At 32.2% G+C, this 18,724-nt stretch overlaps 4 protein-coding genes across 4 annotated transcripts; 3 read left to right on the top strand and 1 right to left on the bottom strand.

Moving 5' to 3' along the window:
• Nucleotides 1-6,363: 6,363 nt before the first annotated feature.
• Nucleotides 6,364-7,290, top strand: LOC143179769 (thioredoxin, mitochondrial). Its single transcript, XM_076379117.1, has 3 exons — nt 6,364-6,682; nt 6,751-6,874; nt 6,956-7,290. The coding sequence occupies exons 1-3, from the start codon at nt 6,510-6,512 to the stop codon at nt 7,067-7,069; spliced, it is 411 nt and encodes a 136-aa protein (XP_076235232.1). The 5' UTR covers nt 6,364-6,509; the 3' UTR covers nt 7,070-7,290.
• Nucleotides 7,291-7,302: 12 nt separating this feature from the next.
• LOC143179612 (uncharacterized) lies at nt 7,303-12,421 on the bottom strand. Its single transcript, XM_076378926.1, has 9 exons — nt 10,959-12,421; nt 10,602-10,882; nt 10,349-10,541; nt 10,168-10,282; nt 9,732-9,919; nt 8,608-8,701; nt 8,176-8,437; nt 7,931-8,108; nt 7,303-7,841 (listed from the first exon to the last, which is right to left on the bottom strand). The coding sequence occupies exons 1-9, from the start codon at nt 11,748-11,750 to the stop codon at nt 7,566-7,568; spliced, it is 2,379 nt and encodes a 792-aa protein (XP_076235041.1). The 5' UTR covers nt 11,751-12,421; the 3' UTR covers nt 7,303-7,565.
• On the top strand, nt 8,732-9,750 carry LOC143179768 (uncharacterized). The gene is made up of 2 exons (XM_076379116.1): nt 8,732-9,161; nt 9,306-9,750. Exons 1-2 carry the CDS (start codon nt 9,097-9,099, stop codon nt 9,655-9,657), a joined length of 417 nt encoding a protein of 138 aa, XP_076235231.1. The 5' UTR covers nt 8,732-9,096; the 3' UTR covers nt 9,658-9,750.
• Nucleotides 12,236-17,759, top strand: LOC143179765 (thioredoxin domain-containing protein 11). The gene is made up of 11 exons (XM_076379114.1): nt 12,236-12,265; nt 12,409-12,637; nt 12,879-13,089; nt 13,215-13,445; nt 13,746-13,952; nt 14,068-14,265; nt 14,330-14,775; nt 14,853-15,162; nt 15,230-15,460; nt 15,552-15,745; nt 15,810-17,759. The coding sequence occupies exons 2-11, from the start codon at nt 12,423-12,425 to the stop codon at nt 16,306-16,308; spliced, it is 2,742 nt and encodes a 913-aa protein (XP_076235229.1). The 5' UTR covers nt 12,236-12,265; nt 12,409-12,422; the 3' UTR covers nt 16,309-17,759.
• The last annotated feature ends 965 nt before the right edge of the window (nt 17,760-18,724 follow it).

Here is an 18,724-nt window from a genome sequence, read left to right as displayed (position 1 = left end):
ACAATTATGTCGCAATTTTGTAAGTAAGCGCACAGATTTCATTTTAAAAATTGTCTATACAATCGATAGTTGTGTCAATCTTGATACTTGCACTGATTTCAATCCACAAAAATCACAATCATATTGCTCAAACATGAAATCTAAAATCAAGAAATATTATACTAATTTGTATTATATTAATTTCCTTTTATATACTCCGACTTTAACAAGACGAGACACTTCAGCAGCACCTGAATCGATTTCAGAAACAAGTCTCCTTTTACCAGCTCCTTTTGTCATCATTAATCCTTCACTTTATGACCAACACAAGATATATCACATTTTTAATTTAATTTCTATGCAAAATCGCTCTCTCTCCCACTCCTTGACATTTTGCAGAACACTCCAGTGAGAATTTTTCGCGAATGTTTGTTGAATATTCTGCACGCCCTGTAGAAATCCAATTAAGGTCGTTGCGTCACGCATCGTGGAAAGAAACACAAGGATAGAATCAGAGAGAGAAAAAGGGAGGGAGAGAGAAACAGTGGCCTCGTCATAATGCTGTTAACAAAACGTTAACACGGCGCGCTTATTCGAGAGAGTTTGCACGAGGAGGCTGATACACGGAACATCACGTGATAAGGAATTTTCGCGGTACTCTTGATCGCCGATTGGCGTTTTCGTGCCACGGGCCATAAAGGGTGCATCGTACTAAAACGAGGAAAGAAGAGGGAAATGAAACTAGGACGAACGATGCCCTCCACAGTTGGGTCACGATTACAATCCAACTTATTTCGCATTCAATTAACCTTATGATAGGTGATTGTGTCGATGCATTACGGAAATTCTTGCAGTGAATGCTTATTGCGTGTGAAGAACAAGGGTAAGGTACTTACGGTGCAAGGTGAATGAAATTTAATGGGAATCAAGTGGAAGTGATAAATGCTTGTACAGACTGTTGTTGTCATTTAATTACTAAAAATTGTATGCACTCTATAAACTGAAAGCCGGAAGTTATCACTTCAGGTGCTTTCCTTGTCAGTTCTAAAAATATTAAATTTAGATAGACTTTTGAAATTTAGATAGAATATTGATAGACTCTTCTCGCGAATCTTTATTAAATATTTAAGTCTAGAAAATAGTTTTTGTCATACGAACGAAATAAAACGCGCAGCAAAATAAAGTATTAAATTTAAACCTCATCGATCTTGAATGGAAAAAGTTTATAATAAATACTGTAAAAAATCTTATAGAGAAAAAAAGAACTTTTATAAAAAGGTGCTTGAAACAGTAAGCTTAAAATATTCGTTCAAAATTCGATACGTTTTAAAAGCCTGTACATTGGGAAGTGCAAAATCGATATTTCAATAGACACTCATCTAGCGAACTTCGTTTTCAATGGTTTAATGTAAAGTTTAAACAGCATATGACAAGCTTGCTAACGATAATACGGGCCAGACGAGCACGAGTTTACGAACGTTTAGCACGTTCACTCTGCGATTGAATCATTACCGCTTCGAAGCCCAAAGCGAAGGATTCGAGGCTTCCACAGGATTTTCACGCTTCGACGAGGGACGCAGTCGGTTTAATCAAATTGAACGATGTTTCACGGAAGACCACGCGTGACATCCGAAAAATATTCCGAAGGACCCCCCCTTGTGTTATCAATAATGGGGCAAACGAATTTAGAATTTCCCTTAATTCAAATATCGCTTCTGTCTAAGTGAATGACGTTTTCATTTACGTTTCATTACTGAAATTTCGTTACTGAACTTTGCTTCCGGTGAAGGAAATGAAATTAACGTTGAATTACTATCGTAAAACATTTAGTGAAGTAGATTAAAATGGATCATCTACATGTACAATACATTTTCGCAACAGCATGTCTGTGACAATTACTTTCCTATATTTTATGAAATTTATTCAATTTCCGTAAGCTTTGTTAGAGTTACTTTTAATTTCATTTTAATATTAAAACTGTTAAAGCGACCAACGTGACGGATACAATTTGAGCCATTTATTATGCAAGTGGAGCAACTTTAGTTTTGAATAAAATTTCATTTCGTATTGTTTTGGCTTCTATTGAACCGCATAAATCGCTAAACCTTCAATATCTCATTAAATAAATTTAATCAATCAAAAATATTACGTTTACTTCTAACTGGCACTAAATACAAAAAATAAGAAATATTTATCTCATATACATATTTTCTCAAATTGTCACCACTTCGATAAAAATAGATCAATCATTGATAGTTCTATCGGTTTATAAGAACGACTACTTTTTTTCAACTACCATAGGTATTGCAATGAATAATTTCCCTTGCAGTAAACAATTCTCCTCCTCCTTTCAGCAATTTATACGTCATATAGTTCAATGAAAGGTATCCATGCGAACCATCCCGTATATTAAGTTCATTAAAGAAGAGAATAGTATACTCGCTAGGGACTCCACATACAAGCTAGAAATGCGTTTCCTCGAGAACACTGGGTCACCTATTCTAGTCAGCGTGATGTCGGCCAGGTGAAATCCTAGATCAACGGTTACCATAACGACCAACGGTTCTCCCTTTATTATTTTCCTACCCCATAGTGTCGGGCGCGCGATACCGTTCCCTGCAAAAACACCCTGTCCCTTCGCTTCCGACCGATTACAGGCCCAGCAACTCCATTCACAACCCCCAACGTTCTATTTTTTTAGAGGGCTTTTCTATCGTGTACCGCCTGTTCGGGACAACTCACGGACAGATTTCATCCAGGGAGAACAGAGAATCGTAACGCCAATTCGTTAACCGATAATAATATTTCTATCTATGCTCGCGAGCGATTTCGTTCTCGGAAGAACCCTGTTAAGCCTCAGCTAGTAGAATACGACCAAAATAAACCTTGCTACAATCTTTTAAAGTGTTTCGTGTGATTCATCATCGTCGTTCAATTTATATGGCAATTTTTTATAGTGATATCGCATTTTACAGTGACTTTATAGTCACGCAAACCTTTTTATGTTTCTCATAGTCTCGATGATTAAAAACTGTAATTTTCTTCTTTGTGAAGAATGTGTACACCTTCATTTCAAAGTATTAGGTCATTTTTGCTTGATCATAATATCTGGAAACAGTTGTGATTCCGCTGAAATAAGGAGAGTAGAATAAGATTCTAAATTTGGAACAGATTCAAAAAATTACAGTGTGAATGCCTTGGAAACTACCTCCAATTTGAAAGAACTTGAATCTTGAATCGTGATGCTACGAGTTGCAAATCTCAAACCCTGAGACCATACAAATTTTCATGAATACCACCTCCTTGAAAAGTCTTCAACGCGAATTTGTGACTGAATATAAAATCCTGAAACAAGCAAAATTTAAGAGTCGTGACGTTTCCAGCTTAGAAAGAGTGAGAAGCAAGATCGCTCTATAACCTCGGTCTACGTGAGTTTACTTTGAAGCAGGTCGTTTCAGTCATACATTTTTATTACGGCAGCCTGTGCTCGTATAAGGAAATAGCGGCAGGTTTTACGTAATGCTTGGGCACGCATTAAAGTCCTCAAACGTGCTTGTTACACCTTCCCAAGATAATACCAGCAGGATTGTTTGTGGAAACATTCCTAGGATTGTGAGTATGATTCGCGTACCGCGAGGAAAAGGTCCACTAACCAAGGTAACGAAGACCTTGGAGGACCAAACGCAACTTGGTTCTTTAAAAGTAACCGTCTGTCTTGAATGCAATGCCACGACCACGTCATGCGATGCTTCATGATACTCTTGCACAATCCCATCCATTTTAATCACATCTACTTAACTTTGGAAGTCTTTTTGTCAATTTTGTCAATCGATATTTGAAATAACATCAGCGTTGGTATGTATTTCTAACTTATAATATAATGCATTTAAATAAATGTTCAAAATAATACTTCCTTGAAGTATAATGAGTTGAACAATTATAATAATCGTTTGCGCACAACTGTTTATCTAATCTGCCTTATTAATCATTAAAAAATAACTAATGGAAATGAATACAACGAATACCTCACTTTCCATTTCGCTACCATACACAATATCGTTGCATTGTAATCATCCGTCACAGAACGTTGTATTTATTTAGTGGCGTGGTGATTGAAAGTATGCCATGACTTTGTTCAGTGCAAATAAAAAGGAAGAACGACTGTCTTCCTTCTGTCATGCATTCTGACTCTCAGAGAGAAGCTTTCTCACAGAAAAAATCTATTATTTTCATAAACGCGTCCTGCCGTAGGACTGGGAAACTGATTATGTAACAGATATTCGTTTCACGTAACGTTGCGGTAAATTAAGTTACAAAGATTCATGAATTATACTTTCCTTAAAGTCAAAAAGCTTATTATTAATTTGTATTCATTGTTATCTTTGAGTGCAACTATTTTGTAAAATTCGTTTAATCTTTCAGCTAATAAATCCTCTTTTTGGTTTAATCGTAGAAGATAATTTTCATCAGTATAGGACTAAAAATTTCTCATAATTTAACCGGTAATTTGCAAGAGTCTTCTCATGCTCTACGACGAAAGAAACTGTTACGTATTTTCTTTTTATATAACGTCGTAGCGATGTTAAGCATGGGATTGACGTTTCAAGTAGAGGATTCTCAAAGGAATTCAAAAAATTTAGAGATTGACTACGCCAAGAATTCGTTAAAAAATTTAAAAGATTTAATGTGTCGCTTGAATAAGTCATGCAATAGAGGTGATGTAATTGTAATAGTGTCTGAGTCTTTTAATACATTGAATGTTTCTAGCGTTCCCTCAATCAGTGCAATATATTCGCGTGAAATTTTTCCGAACACTAAATTGGAGCGATTAAAGGGCTAGCAAGAATACTTGCTCGATGCATCAGTGTAGGCGCGAAACTGCTACCATGCAAATGATTCAATTTAGTAATTAAGCCGCTATACAATTCGCCAAGTGAGAGTATACACAATATCCCCAGGTTCACTCTATCATCATGTTACATCATTAGTCGCAGATCCAATAATAGACGATAATGAATGGACTGCGTTTAGCATTGTTGGGTAGTCGATAGACTAAAAGCAGTCGATACGACGAAGTACATAGTAATTCGTCGCCAACAATCGCCACGTGATAGGTCTGCATTGTATAGTTCCACGGGAAAGAATAATGCAAACCAGGGGGGAATCGACTTCTCCGATGTTCGTGGAAAGGTAAATGCGGTGGCTGTGCTCGGGGAAATGAGTCTCGTTACGCATTGTTAGTCACATCCTTTTGCAACGTGGTCTATCTTACAATTAGTCACAACAATTTTTTATTTAGAAGTTTCCATGAATTCTAGAAATGCACTTTACTCAATCGCTCTATGATTAATCACAGCATTCTTTTTTTAATTTTTCACGCATTATCCACAAAAATGAACCTTCAATGTCGATGATTAAATGTTAAATGAATAATCTAAATTTAATCTATATCTAAATCTTAAACGATTTAGTAAAAGAAAATAACATTTTGCCAGTATAATGCATAATTTATGAACTTTGTAAGTTCAAATGTTCAAAGTTCAAATGTCCTAAAAATGTCCAAAGGACAACTTTGAGATGTCCGAAGCTACAAATGAGTATGTCTTTAGGACGTCTAAGTAAGACTTCTTAAAGACGTTCAAATTATGTCATAAGACGTTCAGGTATAAAGTAAATATAAAATAAACGTCTGCAAGACGTCGTGTGCTATTTGGGTCTGAGCACTTTGAGACAACTCTGGAACAGTTGGTGATAATTTTGGGACCACTCTGGGGTAGGAATGAACAAAATTTTATCCAGATAAACATTTTGAAGTTTAAATAGAAGATAAAACATATCTTTTATTCGAATAGTTATTTAAATAATTTGTTATCGATATAAATAGTGCCCATCTCTGAAGTGTTGAAAGGAACTCTTCATACTAGTGCTCCGTCGAGAATACAGATTCCTGCAGTGTTCAACGCATATTATTATCAAATTAGAATTATGTAGAACTAAACATTTAAGTAGTATCTCAAAGTCTATTTCATGTAATATAATAAATATAACTTTTGTGGAAATATCTGAGAATTAATATTTTGAAATCACTAATTGAAATTGAAAAGTTCGGAGTGTAGGTATTAATTAAATATATTTAATAGAAAATAGAACAGGGGTAAAATCATAGGGTAAAATGCGCTTCTGTTTTTTTTTCATTAACTTTACTAAAAGACGAGAAATATGTAGTCTAATGTATTTTCTTCAATAGATACGATTTTATTAACAAAAGTTTCTTAGTTGATCTCACGAAAATTAAGTGTACGCATGTCCCTGGGAAGGAATTTTAAAAATTCGATTTTCATTCTATAATGTTGACCAGCATGTAATAATACAACCTTTGCGGTAGCGGATAACCTTGAAACAAACGTATAGGTTAGGATCAAACGAGTCGTGTATGTAGTATTGCGTTTCAAGATTTGTTTGCACTTACTAGGACGTTGTCATTTCGAATCACTTATTGTAATCATTGTATATCGACGTGATATTCAAATATGTTTCGAGTCAGCGTTCGAACCGTGCGTAACGCTCTAGGGAGCAAAAGTTTTGCAAATGCACCAGCTCAAGAACAAGCAATATCAACTGCCTTTAAAATCCAAGACCCAAAAGACTTCGACGACCGTGTGAAAAAATCCAAAGTGCCTGTAATTGTTGATTTCTTTGCAACGTACGTAATAATAATCAACTAGGAATTGGTTAAATAAAAAATTGTACATAATGTAATTCATCCCATAGGTGGTGTAATCCTTGTCGCATGCTCACTCCTCGTATAGAGTCAGTTATTGCAGAGAAACAGGGAAAGGTTTTGTTGGCAAAAGTTGACATAGACGAGAATAGTGATCTAGCTTTGGACTACGAGGTTTGAATGTTTGAGTTACTGTATGTATGATTATATTGTACATTTTTCCTCAAAGTGAAAAACGAATATCTTTGTGCATAGATTGGATCTATCCCAGTGTTAATAGCAATGAAGGATGGAAAGGTTTTAGACAGAATTGTTGGCCTTCAAGATGAAGATAAACTTAGACAGTTTGTAGATAAGTATACAGAGTAATTTAATTTCTTTTAATTGAGATTTGCCTTGAAATGGTCCCGTAGTAAATGGGATACTTGTATAATATTCTGTATGAAGATGCTTTTTTACAGTAATAAGCATAATGTACAAGGTGCAACTTTTTAATTATGTATAGTCCTTGATTTTGTAAACTGTTAATTTAGAGGAAATTATTCAATTGTTAAATAAATCCTTTTCATGTAATAAACAGATAAATTTTATTGTTTAATTATTTACAAACATTTAATATAGTTACATACACATGCTTATCAATATTTATAAGTGATGCTAACATGTAATATTACATGCAATAATTTGAATAGTATCTTTTCAGTGTCACAAAGAAAGTAACATGAAAAATTTCTAAGCATAATATCCAAAGAGTATTCAAATTTAAATGGGTATTTAATGTTCCAATAGTTATGCTTACTGATTAGTACAGTTTCAACACCAAAACATAAAACAATCTGTTGCCTTTTTTAAATACTATCTCAAATTAGGTTTCAGTAGGTAAAGCTTGCAAAAGTTTTCTTGCCCTTTGGTAAGCAATAGATTCTGTTTCATTTTTATCTTCTTCATTCTCCTCTACCTTTTTTATGAAATCCATACTCTTTTTTAACAGTTGTTCTCTTGCCATTCCTTTACATCCTTCAAAATATTCTAAAACAGTGGGAAAAATATCATTTGGAATGGAAGTCTCATCTAGTAAGTTATCTATTAACCAAATTTGTCTTAATTTTTCAAATTTCCATTCACTTCGTGCATGTTTCCACTGAAAATAAGATTGTGTAAGTTGAAAGGTAGGTTTTGTTAAGATACGCTCTTGTTTAAAATTGCTTTATAGTAAAATCTTTGAAATACCTTTGAAACATAACTTAATCCTTTTTTCATTGCTTCTAATCTATTGGCCTCTCTCTTTTCATTCTCTTTTTTTTCAGCCTTTTCTCTTTTTAGTTGTCTTTTAGAAGGTTGCTTTGGCTTTTTAGTATCACTTTTACTATTGTCTTTGTCTTCAAGACTGCTGTCTGTATTTGAAATTCTGAAACAACAAAAATCAGTTTAGTTTAATATATTAGACGACTACAAGAAAAAATTTAATTATTTACTTGATTTTTTGTCTTTTTGAAGAAGTTACTTCAGTGTCCGATTCTTCTTCATTTTTACTTTCCTCCATGTCAACATGATTATTATCCTGTTTATCGCTTTCTACTGTCTCGTTACAAATATTGTCAAAGTTGCTACCATTACTTGTTTTCTGCTTTGTTTGCTTTTTCTTTTTGCGTATTCTATTCTGTTTGTCAGTTTCTTTTATATGATTGCTGTTGTCTTCCAGTGCATTTGCATTACTACTTGTTTCATTCATAAAATCTGTAAGAGATTGTCTAAAATCATTTACTCCATCAGTAAACATACATTACATAGTATAGATCCTTAAAGAGACTTGTCTTATGACTTAATTAGCAAAAATATTCGTGTCATCAATATAGTGTCATAAAAATAGAATTATCAAATATAAACAAGAATTATCGTGTGTTCACCTTTCGATTTATCTTTTTTCTTCGTTCGTTTTCGGGATTTTGAATCCTTAACCTCAAATTTTGACGTGCTATCGGAGCCCATAGTAATAGAAAACTACTCAACTACTTTACACAAAGAAATGACGTGTAATTTATCAAGTTAAAATAACCTTCTTGCCGTTATTCTTAGATAAAAATTGAATAACAAATATAAAATAATATAAAAAAATAGTAACCACTTTTAAAATTGATTGCCGCCGCACATGTGGAGAGGTCTGTTTATAGTGATTAAGAAATAGGAATAAGAACATCGAAAAGACAAGAAACTATTACAAGTATTTCACTCATAATAATTGACTTTTATTTCACCATAAAACGAATGTATAACAAAGTAGTTTGGTTAATTATTAAGTGATCTGTAGGCATTTACAACGAAAGAATTGTCGAACTATAGTAAACTTTAGAGAATGCGTGCATAAGTTGATATCAGTGTACATTTAACTCGTAAATATGATGCGTATAAAATTGATCTACATCGTATCACAAATTAAGAATGAAACAGCTTTATTAACAAGGTACATTAAAATATAAGAAAAGTACGCAATGTTTTTTTTTTCTATTATGGTTTCAAAACATTTATGTGAGGGAGGTTATGTGTAATACATAATAAGTATTTTTGGTAGTATAATAATAACAATAAAGAAATTAATATTTTTTAGAAATACTGTTCTTCAAACATGTTCTACATCAAAATATAATACCAGTTCAAAAAGGTATGCTGCAAACCCGTACGAAGGAGATGAATTTGATAAACCCATACAGTTTTCAAAAACTGCAGCTGCAACAGCTCCTGCTGAGCATACACGTACAAGAGCTGACACACAACCATGGTATCAGGGACTTGTTGTATCAGCATCTCTAGCTGCTTTTTTTATTTATTTTGGTGTACTTAGGGAAGAAAATGATATTGATGAAAAACTTTCACAAGAAGTCCATCCACAAGTGCAAGAATATTTATATGGAGTTAAAGCTGCAGAGAGTAGGAAGCAAATAAAAGGCCCTATGTCTTAAATAAATATTATTTTATTACAATTATGTAGTGTAAAAAAGGTTTTTAGTTATAGAAAATTATGAATAAATATTTATAATGGATATAACAATTCACCCCATATTATATTCCTTATTATCTTATTCCATTCAATTGGAGGATGCTTAACAACTGTATCTGGTATACATTTATCCCACGTATAATGCCATGGTGCTATTACCATTGTCATTATTAATATTATTGGTCCTTCTGATTGATGTGAATGTATTTTAATATTAACAATACCTACAATATACAAAGTAGAAATAAGTCAATAATAAATACTATATCATTAGAAATTTATAATCAATCTAATTATATGTAGTCAAAAATAAATAGAACCTCGATTAACTGGTTCAGGATTGTTCTTAATCTCAAACAACTGGGGTCCCAATTATCTGGTGTTTCTTTTTTTACTAACAAAAATTAGCATTGACCTATCCAGGTTAAACCTAATCGAGATCCTACTATGCATATATGAATAGTTTACTTACTGCGAGTATTGTAAGAATGAAATAACCATTTAAAAAATGTATATAAAGGTATAATTTGAAGGTAAAATTTCATTCTGGTCAAGAAACCTCCAAAACCAATTAGTGCTAGTCTAAGCTGTAAAAAGGAACTATTATCTATTGAATATAGACGTAAAATTTAAATGTATCATTTTTAATGTACCGTAGTAAATACTGCATAATAGACCCATGTTGTGGGCATGAGAAACAACAGAATTGTGAATAATAGAGTCCCTACAAACAGTTGGTCAGGTTGATATTGACATGAATCTACTCTTTCTCTCAATGGATTTTTTTTCTTGCCCAAAAATAGTCTGAATAAAGCGGTAATGCCTTTTAATTGGATATTAAATAACCTAGTAGAAAAACGTGAATTAATGTTTTCATTGTATATTTTATAGGATGGAGTTTTATACCTTGCTGCATAAACATAAATGCAATATGCATGGAAACTAACAACAGCTAGAAGATCAGCTGCTATTGCTATTTGAAATGTTATGCCTAGTTTTCCAAATAATACTAATATTTCGAAAGCAAAATCCATTACAGGTTTCATAAATATTAAAAATGTCCACCATAAGTGTATATGATATAAGAAAAATTTTCCAAGCATATTGTTTAGGACATGGTTCAATTTTAAACCAGCTGGAGCTCCCATTAGCCAATTTATCAAATCCCTTAAAAGTGCTACAACTTTCTGTAAAACATATATTCATGTAAAAAACCAAACATAATGTTATAATTATTTTAATGTTATTAGATTTGTAACTTGCCTCTGCATTATTTAATAGTATTTGAGATGGAGATGTATATTCAAAGTAATGTAGTAATAACTGCAGAATAAATATTCCCAATAACATGTCTATTATCAATGCAAAAGCATAATTCCCAGTTTTTAATGTAAATCTCTTATTTTTTATTATTGTAATTAGCATCCATTTCACATTTTCCAGCCAACCGTTAACATGTACTCCAAGAAAGGAATATTTTAAAATTGGCAATAATTTGTTTGTTACTTTATTCAGGAAGAGAACTGGATAAAAATATAAGAGCATGTGATAGACAAGTAAAGTTTCTTTTATATATGTAAATTTTCCTTTTTTTTTTAACTCTCCTTCTATTTGCTTGCTTTGTACTATTTTCATTAATTCATAAAAGTAATTGCCAAATGTTTGATGAAACAACTCTGTTCTACTCAGAGCCACCTGATCATATATCGTAATAACTGTATGACAATGTAGTGTAGAAACTCTTTTGTTATTAACTATAATGGCTTTTATGTTATAATCATAATTGATTTCTTTAGAGGAAATATTTGGTTGCAAACTTATATTAATCCAATCCAAATATTTTTTATCTACATATCCACGTTTGTGCTCTGTTCCAGAATAATATCCAATTATGTTACTATTGCATTTTATCATGTCTAAATTATCTACTTTACTTATTCCAATAATATAAAATTTGTTAACTCCTTTGTTGCCATCATATATGACTTTACCAAACACATATCCAGGCTTTTCTTTGTAAAGACTGTCCGGTATAAAGATTAGCAGATTCTTCATTATAGCTACCTTCAGGTAAACTGTTATTTGATTTGTGAGTCTTTCAGAACTTTCAACTGTATATTAAACATATTTTATAACATTCTGAAACTGTAATCATATTACAGGAAAAATATTACAACCATATAGTAGTTATTGCATCCTTAATTTTTACACAGGATTCATAGATATATAGCTATGTAGTGGTGTACCTATGGTGTATTAAAGAACTGCATTGCAATTAAATGAGCATGAAACCATAACAAAAACATGAGAAATAACTTTTTGTAGTACTAAATTTAAATTTAGAAAACATTTGTAATTATGCGAACAAACTTTATTTTTTGTCAAATTTGACTTTCGATTAACAATCTCCTGATCTGCGCTTCAGATATTACTTCACAATGGTTCTTGCTTGGGTTCACTTGGGTCTTCCACGCTTGAAAGGTAGCCCCAATCCAATAATTATTCTTTCGTGTCGTGTATCAACGATATGTTGACAAGCGGTCAGCTGTTTCCGGTCTATGAAAATACAGGTAGCTCAACAGAGATCCACGAAAAACCCGGCTAATTGTTTCTAATTAAATAAGTAGTAGTTGAACTGACGAATCGGACTAAAGAAGGGACGTGTGATGAAGCTCTAACACGCCGTGGTTTCTCGTTTTTAATTTTCTCTTAGCTGTTACGCGGATAATGTTGAAGGAAGAGTTTGAAGCAAGCACGCCAAGAAATGCTGATAACTCGTACACGATTGCACCGGACTCAGGAAGTAACGACGTGGCCAAGGAGTCGAATCAGAGGCTCGCGATAGAAGAGAGACTGGCCAACAAAATGTTCTCTTATGCCAGAGAAATAATCTGTTTTCTCCTAGCTATCACTTTTACAACCCTGGCTGCACTACATGGCTCGTAAGTTTTTAGGTTATGTCGATTTTCTGATTAAAAATTGATTGACGTTTAACGTGTCGGTTTTACGTTGTAAGCAACATGACTTCCAAGTTTTTGACACTGTTTAACAGATGTTTCATGATTTGGAAGTATTGCAGTGATTTGACACTGTTTTTATCTTTGGTATATCATACTTTGTTTTTTTTTTTTTTTTTGTTCTTTTAATATGCTATATGTGTTAGTTAAATTATTTTCATTGCAGACCACCAAAAGTATCAAAGCCTCCGATAGCAAAACCATTCTTTAACCAGAGTTCGATTGTCTTGGATTTTTATAAGGGTCATTTAGGAGCTATGATAGAAAGAGTTACAGAAGCAGATTTCAGTTTTGTTATGTATTATGCACCATGGGACGCAGAGAGTCAAGCTGTGCGGCAAGAATTTGAGAAAGTAGCCCAGTATTATCATACACAGGTAAATAATTTACTCCTATCATATATGATTATGATAAGATATAGTAATAATTTTCAAAACATTAAGGAATTGAAAATTTGTATATTTGTTATTTTAGTATAACTAGTTTGAACTATGTTTTCCAGATTTTTTTTGCTGCTATCAATTGTTGGCACCCAAGCTCAGAATGTAGAGCTCAGTACAATAAGATTCAAAGTTATCCAGTATTAATGCTGTATCCATCAAGGGATTCTGGTATACAATATAGGGGTATTCGTACTTTTCCATACATGATTCGTTTTCTCCATGCAGTTATGAATCCAATTGTTCGAATAACTCATACAGAGCACCTAATGGAATTACTTGTGAATTATGATGTGAGTCAATACAGGGTGTCTTGCCACAAGTGATATAATGAATGTAAAAGTATGATGAAATATCATGCACAAGTGACATAATGAATTTAAAAGCATGATGAAACATGATAAATTTAAATTACAAACTTGAGATGTAGAATATAATTCTATTGAATTTTATTTGAAGTTTTTAGTATATGCTTATATGCAGAATTAACTCTCTCAGTTGTAGCATTCATTGCAAGACAACTTAAATATATAATTTACAATTTGACATTTTTTTTTAATAGGATGGATAAGTAATTTTTCAAAATATTGTAGGCTGTGGTGGTAGGTTATTTTAATTTTACTCGATTGGATAGAACTCCTGGCTATAAAGAATTCTATAAGGCTGCTATCCGTTCACTAGAAAGAGATCCCAACAGAGAGTTGGTTTTTGCTATTGTTACCAATGCATTGTCCAGTGAAATGGAACACAGCATTTATAAATTTCCATCTGCAAATTTACTCATGTGGAATGAATCTCTAGTAAGTACATGAAAATATTTTCATACTTATACAGTTCTCTAAATACATGGGATACATAAAGCAGAAACATTTGCATATATAGCACGATTAAATGAGTGAGAATTCAAATGTGTAGAGGTATCCAGAAGACTCTGAATGGACTTCCGAAAACATGTTAAATTGGATTAGCAGCTCTATTCATCAACCAGCATTATGGCTGCAGCCTCCTGGTGTAAAAGCATTAACATTAGCACCATATTTGAAGGAAGGGCCTGTACTTTTTCTCTTCACACCTCGTAATCCTCTGCATCCTGAAAATTACAATTACAATCTGGTGGGTTATAGCATAAGTATAAATATACTATACAAAGGACATTTAAAAATAATATCGATTTTAGATCAGAGAAATTGGATTACAGTATTATAACTGTAGAGATAATATTCTGACTACAGACATAATTAAACAACTGAATTTTAATCGTCGTACAGCTGTTGCTAGACATTCTGAGAAAAGTCAGCAATGTATTAAACTCTTAAAGGAGAAAAAAAAACAATTAAATGAACCATCTATAAGTGTTTCTATTCAACGATGGATTAACGATAGTTGCTGTGCTAATATTGTAATGAATAAATGTTCTTTATGTGAAAAAAGTGTATTAAGTAATGCAGAAAAGGAGGCGTCCATTTGTAAGCTAGCCTCTGATAAATTTAAACTTAACCATGTGTGTAAAGAAATAGATATTTTCAAAGTTTCTAGTATAGAAGATGCACAAGGGAGGTATGAAGTTTGTTGTAACAAAGATCATGTAACGATCAAATTACAAGAAGAATTCAAACATGAAAGGTATAAAATGGTTTATTTAGAGTTATGCTGTAATACTTATAATTTTTAAACACAACAACGCTTCTTTTTTTCTTCAGTCAAAAGTACAAAACATCATCATTCATGGTGGATGAAAATGATTCTCGATCTTCAAACGCTGTAAAACAAGCGTACATAAAACAAGATTGTAAAAAGTGGTTAACTGGAAACAAATATCAGCAACCCATATTTCCACACGACTCAGTCGAACTTCCGAATATAAATTTAACAGAGTCAGTGTGCAAAATTAATAAAACATTAGCGTTAATAGCAATCGATAGTTTACATTATTTCCATTTTGCGGAAAGCCTTGGAATAGACATCTTCAAAAAGAAGGACAAAACTGCTGTTATTATATTAGACGCTGCTGTAAGTTTCAACATTTTGTTTTGTTTCTATGTTGTTACATATATTAATGTATAATTTTTTATTTTAGCATGAGAGTCAATATGTTATGCAGGAAGATTTCAATCGGTATACACTTATTCAATTTATCAATAATTATACTCACGGCTTTTTACAACGTTCGCTGCGTTCTAATAATTCGCGGCGTTTTACGCAAAAGTTTAAGACTAAACTTAAGTGCGAAACAAAGGATACACGGAACATATGTATACCAGAATTAACGACTGAGACTTTCTTAAATACTATTCTAGATCCGACACAGGTGAGTTAAAAGAAACAATTAACATATCGTGATGCATCGAAATATAAAAGTTTAGCTAAAGAATATATTACTTATAATGGTATTTTCACAGGATGTGGTTGTAATGTACTATTCTCCTTATTGTGCATTTTGTAGTGCAATATCTTATGTATACTTGACAGTGGCTCATTATTTACGTGAAATGGATCATCTTTTATTTGTAAGGGTTGATGGTGATAACAATGATTTGCCTTGGGAATATAATATGAATCGATTCCCATCTATTCTCTTTTTTCCTGCCAAAAGGTAATTAAAGTCAAGCCAATTATGATCATACTCTACAACAACTTTATTGCTTCTATTATTACAGAAAAGAGGATAGCACAGTATATCCGTTTTCTTTGCCAATTACCATTCCTAATCTCGTTAACTTCGTTTTGGCGAATTTGGATGGAGATTCGCATGTCGAAGCGCTTGTAAATATTTGTCAATCTGGGACTGGTGAATTACCAGATACCTGTATTGCCCGAACACGATGGCTGTGCCTAGATATCATTCAACAATTACTTCGAGATTATCGAAGATTAATGAGACATATAAGTTTATTAGGAAGAAAAGTCGCAAGGAATAAGAGAAAACTCATTCTACTAAAATTGGCACACATTAAAGATGTACATTTAATATTAGGCACTACAACTGATCTCAAAGAAGATCAGCACAAAGTGAAACTTATCAGACAGAAGTATAGAAAATATTATAAAAATATTAGTTTATCTCAATTAGATAGCAAAATGAATAGTACTCGAACAGAAAATACTATTCTACAACAAAATGTTTTCAAAAGAGAAACAGTTAAAAGCGAATTGTGATATCGATTTAATGGTAGATATACTTCGATAAGTGTTATATTTAAGTTCTTTTATGACCTCACACCATGTGTACAGTACATACCTCACGAAATATTTTATTTTGTAAAAATAAAAAATGCTCGATTAAACTCTATGTCTCGTGAAGATGGATATGATGAGTATATATTTAGATGATTCTTTGTTGCTTTTGTTTGATCGCATATATTACAAGAGAGACACAGTTTTTTATGATTTTATTACAATACATTACCTTGAAATCAAATTCAGAAGTCTAAAGATCTTAAATATTTCACGATGAAACATAAACTACTCTAGTACATTATGCTCAATTAACTGAAGTGATTTTAATTTCTTGTTATTGCATTTGTAGCATTTGAATGATTGAAAGTTAAAAATGGATAAATTTAATTTATAAAATAATTTAAATACTTGATAAATTGTAGTACTTGTTTTTCTGGTAAAAAAAAAATATGTAAGTGTGACTTAGAGTATAACTCTTATTTTAACAATTTTTAAGGTTTGTAAAAAGAAGATATTTACAGTTACTATTCCTCTAAAGATAGTAACTCATTGATAAAACTATTTTTCACAGTGCATCATAATTCCATGGAGGGAGTGTATATGCATTTGAATTACTCATCATTGATTAATATTCATGATGTTTAATGTTAGAACAGAGAAATGAGACTCAATGGACACATAAAGTAATGTATGAATTGGCATATGCAACAGGTTCCAATTCCCATAACTTGGTTTTTAAAGTGAACAATTTGAAAGTCATTAACAACCTTTTAGCTCTCTAAAAGAAAGATGTATGATCTAAATTCTTTATATCCTATTTTTTGTGGTACGCTGTGTAATTGAAGCATGCATTTACTAAAATGTGTGTCACTTGTATATTTGTGTAAATATTGTTATACACAAAAATAATAAAAACTATATGTTGATATATAAAGAACATTTGAAACTTAAATGCATTGCATACTATATCTCAGGCACTAAGAATGAGCAGATGGAAGAAAGGCGATAATTGAGAAATAACTATACAATATATAAGGAAGTATTATTCTTCAATCTAGCATGAAGAAGTAGTAACTCATGAGGCAGAAATTATAATACGATTTGAAAGTCGTGGACTATCGTATCATAACCTTATACGCGTGAAGATCGGATTAAACGTGTGATAAAATAGCGTGGGCCGAAAGTGGCCGATGGGTCGCGTAATCTCGCGTTAGTCATTCCCCCCGTTTGTCTGATTTATTTATGGGTTGGGCTACTTATTCGATGTAATGAAATTCCTAGTAAAATGACGCGTGATAAGAAACCTGTTTCTTCTATCGATCTCTTTACCGATCTCTGACCTTCACATAATAAATTGTTAAATGATTTTTTAACGATTTTCGTGATAAAACATAAATATATTAACTCGATTAAGTATCGCTAATTTATGTAGCTCCTGAGTGACTAATAATTTACTAACGTTACTAGTGTATGCATATATCATTACATTATGGTTAAGAATTATAGATGTTTTCCAATCTTTTTTTTATGCACAATAATTTAAATTGCAATAAGGTCATTTAAGAAGTTTTATTTTATCGTCCCAGTGATAGATTTTTAGTCGCTATGCTGTTCAGACGATTCTCTCTACTCCGAATTCATAATTCACGATGTACGAAAGTACAGTTACGTTTAACGTGCATAGAAACATCTGTTACACGCGAATATAAATAAGTTAAACGACGTAATGAGCGAACTGGAACATATTATTGGCTTTCGAGAATAAAAGAATCGAGACATTTTCGGGTAATATGATAGATTCAATTGAATAATGAATGTAAATAATGAAATTCTTTATTTTATTTTTTAAGTTCTATGGTTGTAAAAATATTTCGCACCTTTCACGAGTTTGATTACATAACAACTGTATCGGGAAAATCATACGGTTTGAAAAAATAGTAAAGAAAAAAGTGGCGCGAGATATAATCAGACATCTTCGAGAATTCGAAAGCAATAAAAGTTGGATAAAAGTCTCATTGTAAGACAAAACGCTTACAGCATTGTTTCTATACTGTCTTAGTACTTTTTGCAAACGAAAGTATTCGATATACGAAAGTATTCTCTGGTTTTCAAAATGTTTATAGATATTTTGAAACTGTAATTGTAAGGTAAAACGATATGAGTAACATTATTAAAAAATTTGAGTCCATCTTAGTTTTAATATCGAAATCTATAAATCAAATGAAACGATTTTGTTCGATTCTACCCGTAGTGGCTTTACAACAAATGGCAATCCCAGTCAGTTTGCTCACTCATACATTTGTTGTAGTAATTTTTTTATATAGTCTCCCGTAATGTAATTCGATTATTAATTATATATCAAAAGCATTGACTGTTAAAATCTTACCACAGGGAC

The sequence above is a fragment of the Calliopsis andreniformis genome, chromosome 5 (genome assembly GCF_051401765.1).
Source record: "Calliopsis andreniformis isolate RMS-2024a chromosome 5, iyCalAndr_principal, whole genome shotgun sequence".
Taxonomy (NCBI): domain Eukaryota; kingdom Metazoa; phylum Arthropoda; class Insecta; order Hymenoptera; family Andrenidae; genus Calliopsis; species Calliopsis andreniformis.
Note: the sequence above shows the minus strand (reverse complement) of the source record. Positions and strands in the feature narration are given on the sequence as shown.

Bases quoted from the DNA above. Each gene is read 5' to 3' on its own strand.
- LOC143179768 (XM_076379116.1), top strand. From the start codon at position 9,097: ATGATGCGTATAAAATTGATCTACATCGTATCACAAATTAAGAATGAA. The intron at 9,162-9,305 runs GTACATTAAAAT...AATATTTTTTAG, and splicing joins GAAACAGCTTTATTAACAAG to AAATACTGTTCTTCAAACAT.
- LOC143179612 (XM_076378926.1), bottom strand. From the start codon at position 11,750: ATGAAGAATCTGCTAATCTTTATACCGGACAGTCTTTACAAAGAAAAG. The intron at 10,542-10,601 runs GTATAAAACTCC...TTTTTCTACTAG, and splicing joins ATTTATGTTTATGCAGCAAG to GTTATTTAATATCCAATTAA. The intron at 7,842-7,930 runs GTATTTCAAAGA...TCTTATTTTCAG, and splicing joins GATTAAGTTATGTTTCAAAG to TGGAAACATGCACGAAGTGA.
- LOC143179765 (XM_076379114.1), top strand. From the start codon at position 12,423: ATGTTGAAGGAAGAGTTTGAAGCAAGCACGCCAAGAAATGCTGATAAC. The intron at 14,266-14,329 runs GTGGGTTATAGC...TATCGATTTTAG, and splicing joins AAAATTACAATTACAATCTG to ATCAGAGAAATTGGATTACA. The intron at 15,163-15,229 runs GTAAGTTTCAAC...TTTTTATTTTAG, and splicing joins TTATTATATTAGACGCTGCT to CATGAGAGTCAATATGTTAT.
- LOC143179769 (XM_076379117.1), top strand. From the start codon at position 6,510: ATGTTTCGAGTCAGCGTTCGAACCGTGCGTAACGCTCTAGGGAGCAAA. The intron at 6,683-6,750 runs GTACGTAATAAT...TTCATCCCATAG, and splicing joins ATTGTTGATTTCTTTGCAAC to GTGGTGTAATCCTTGTCGCA. The intron at 6,875-6,955 runs GTTTGAATGTTT...CTTTGTGCATAG, and splicing joins ATCTAGCTTTGGACTACGAG to ATTGGATCTATCCCAGTGTT.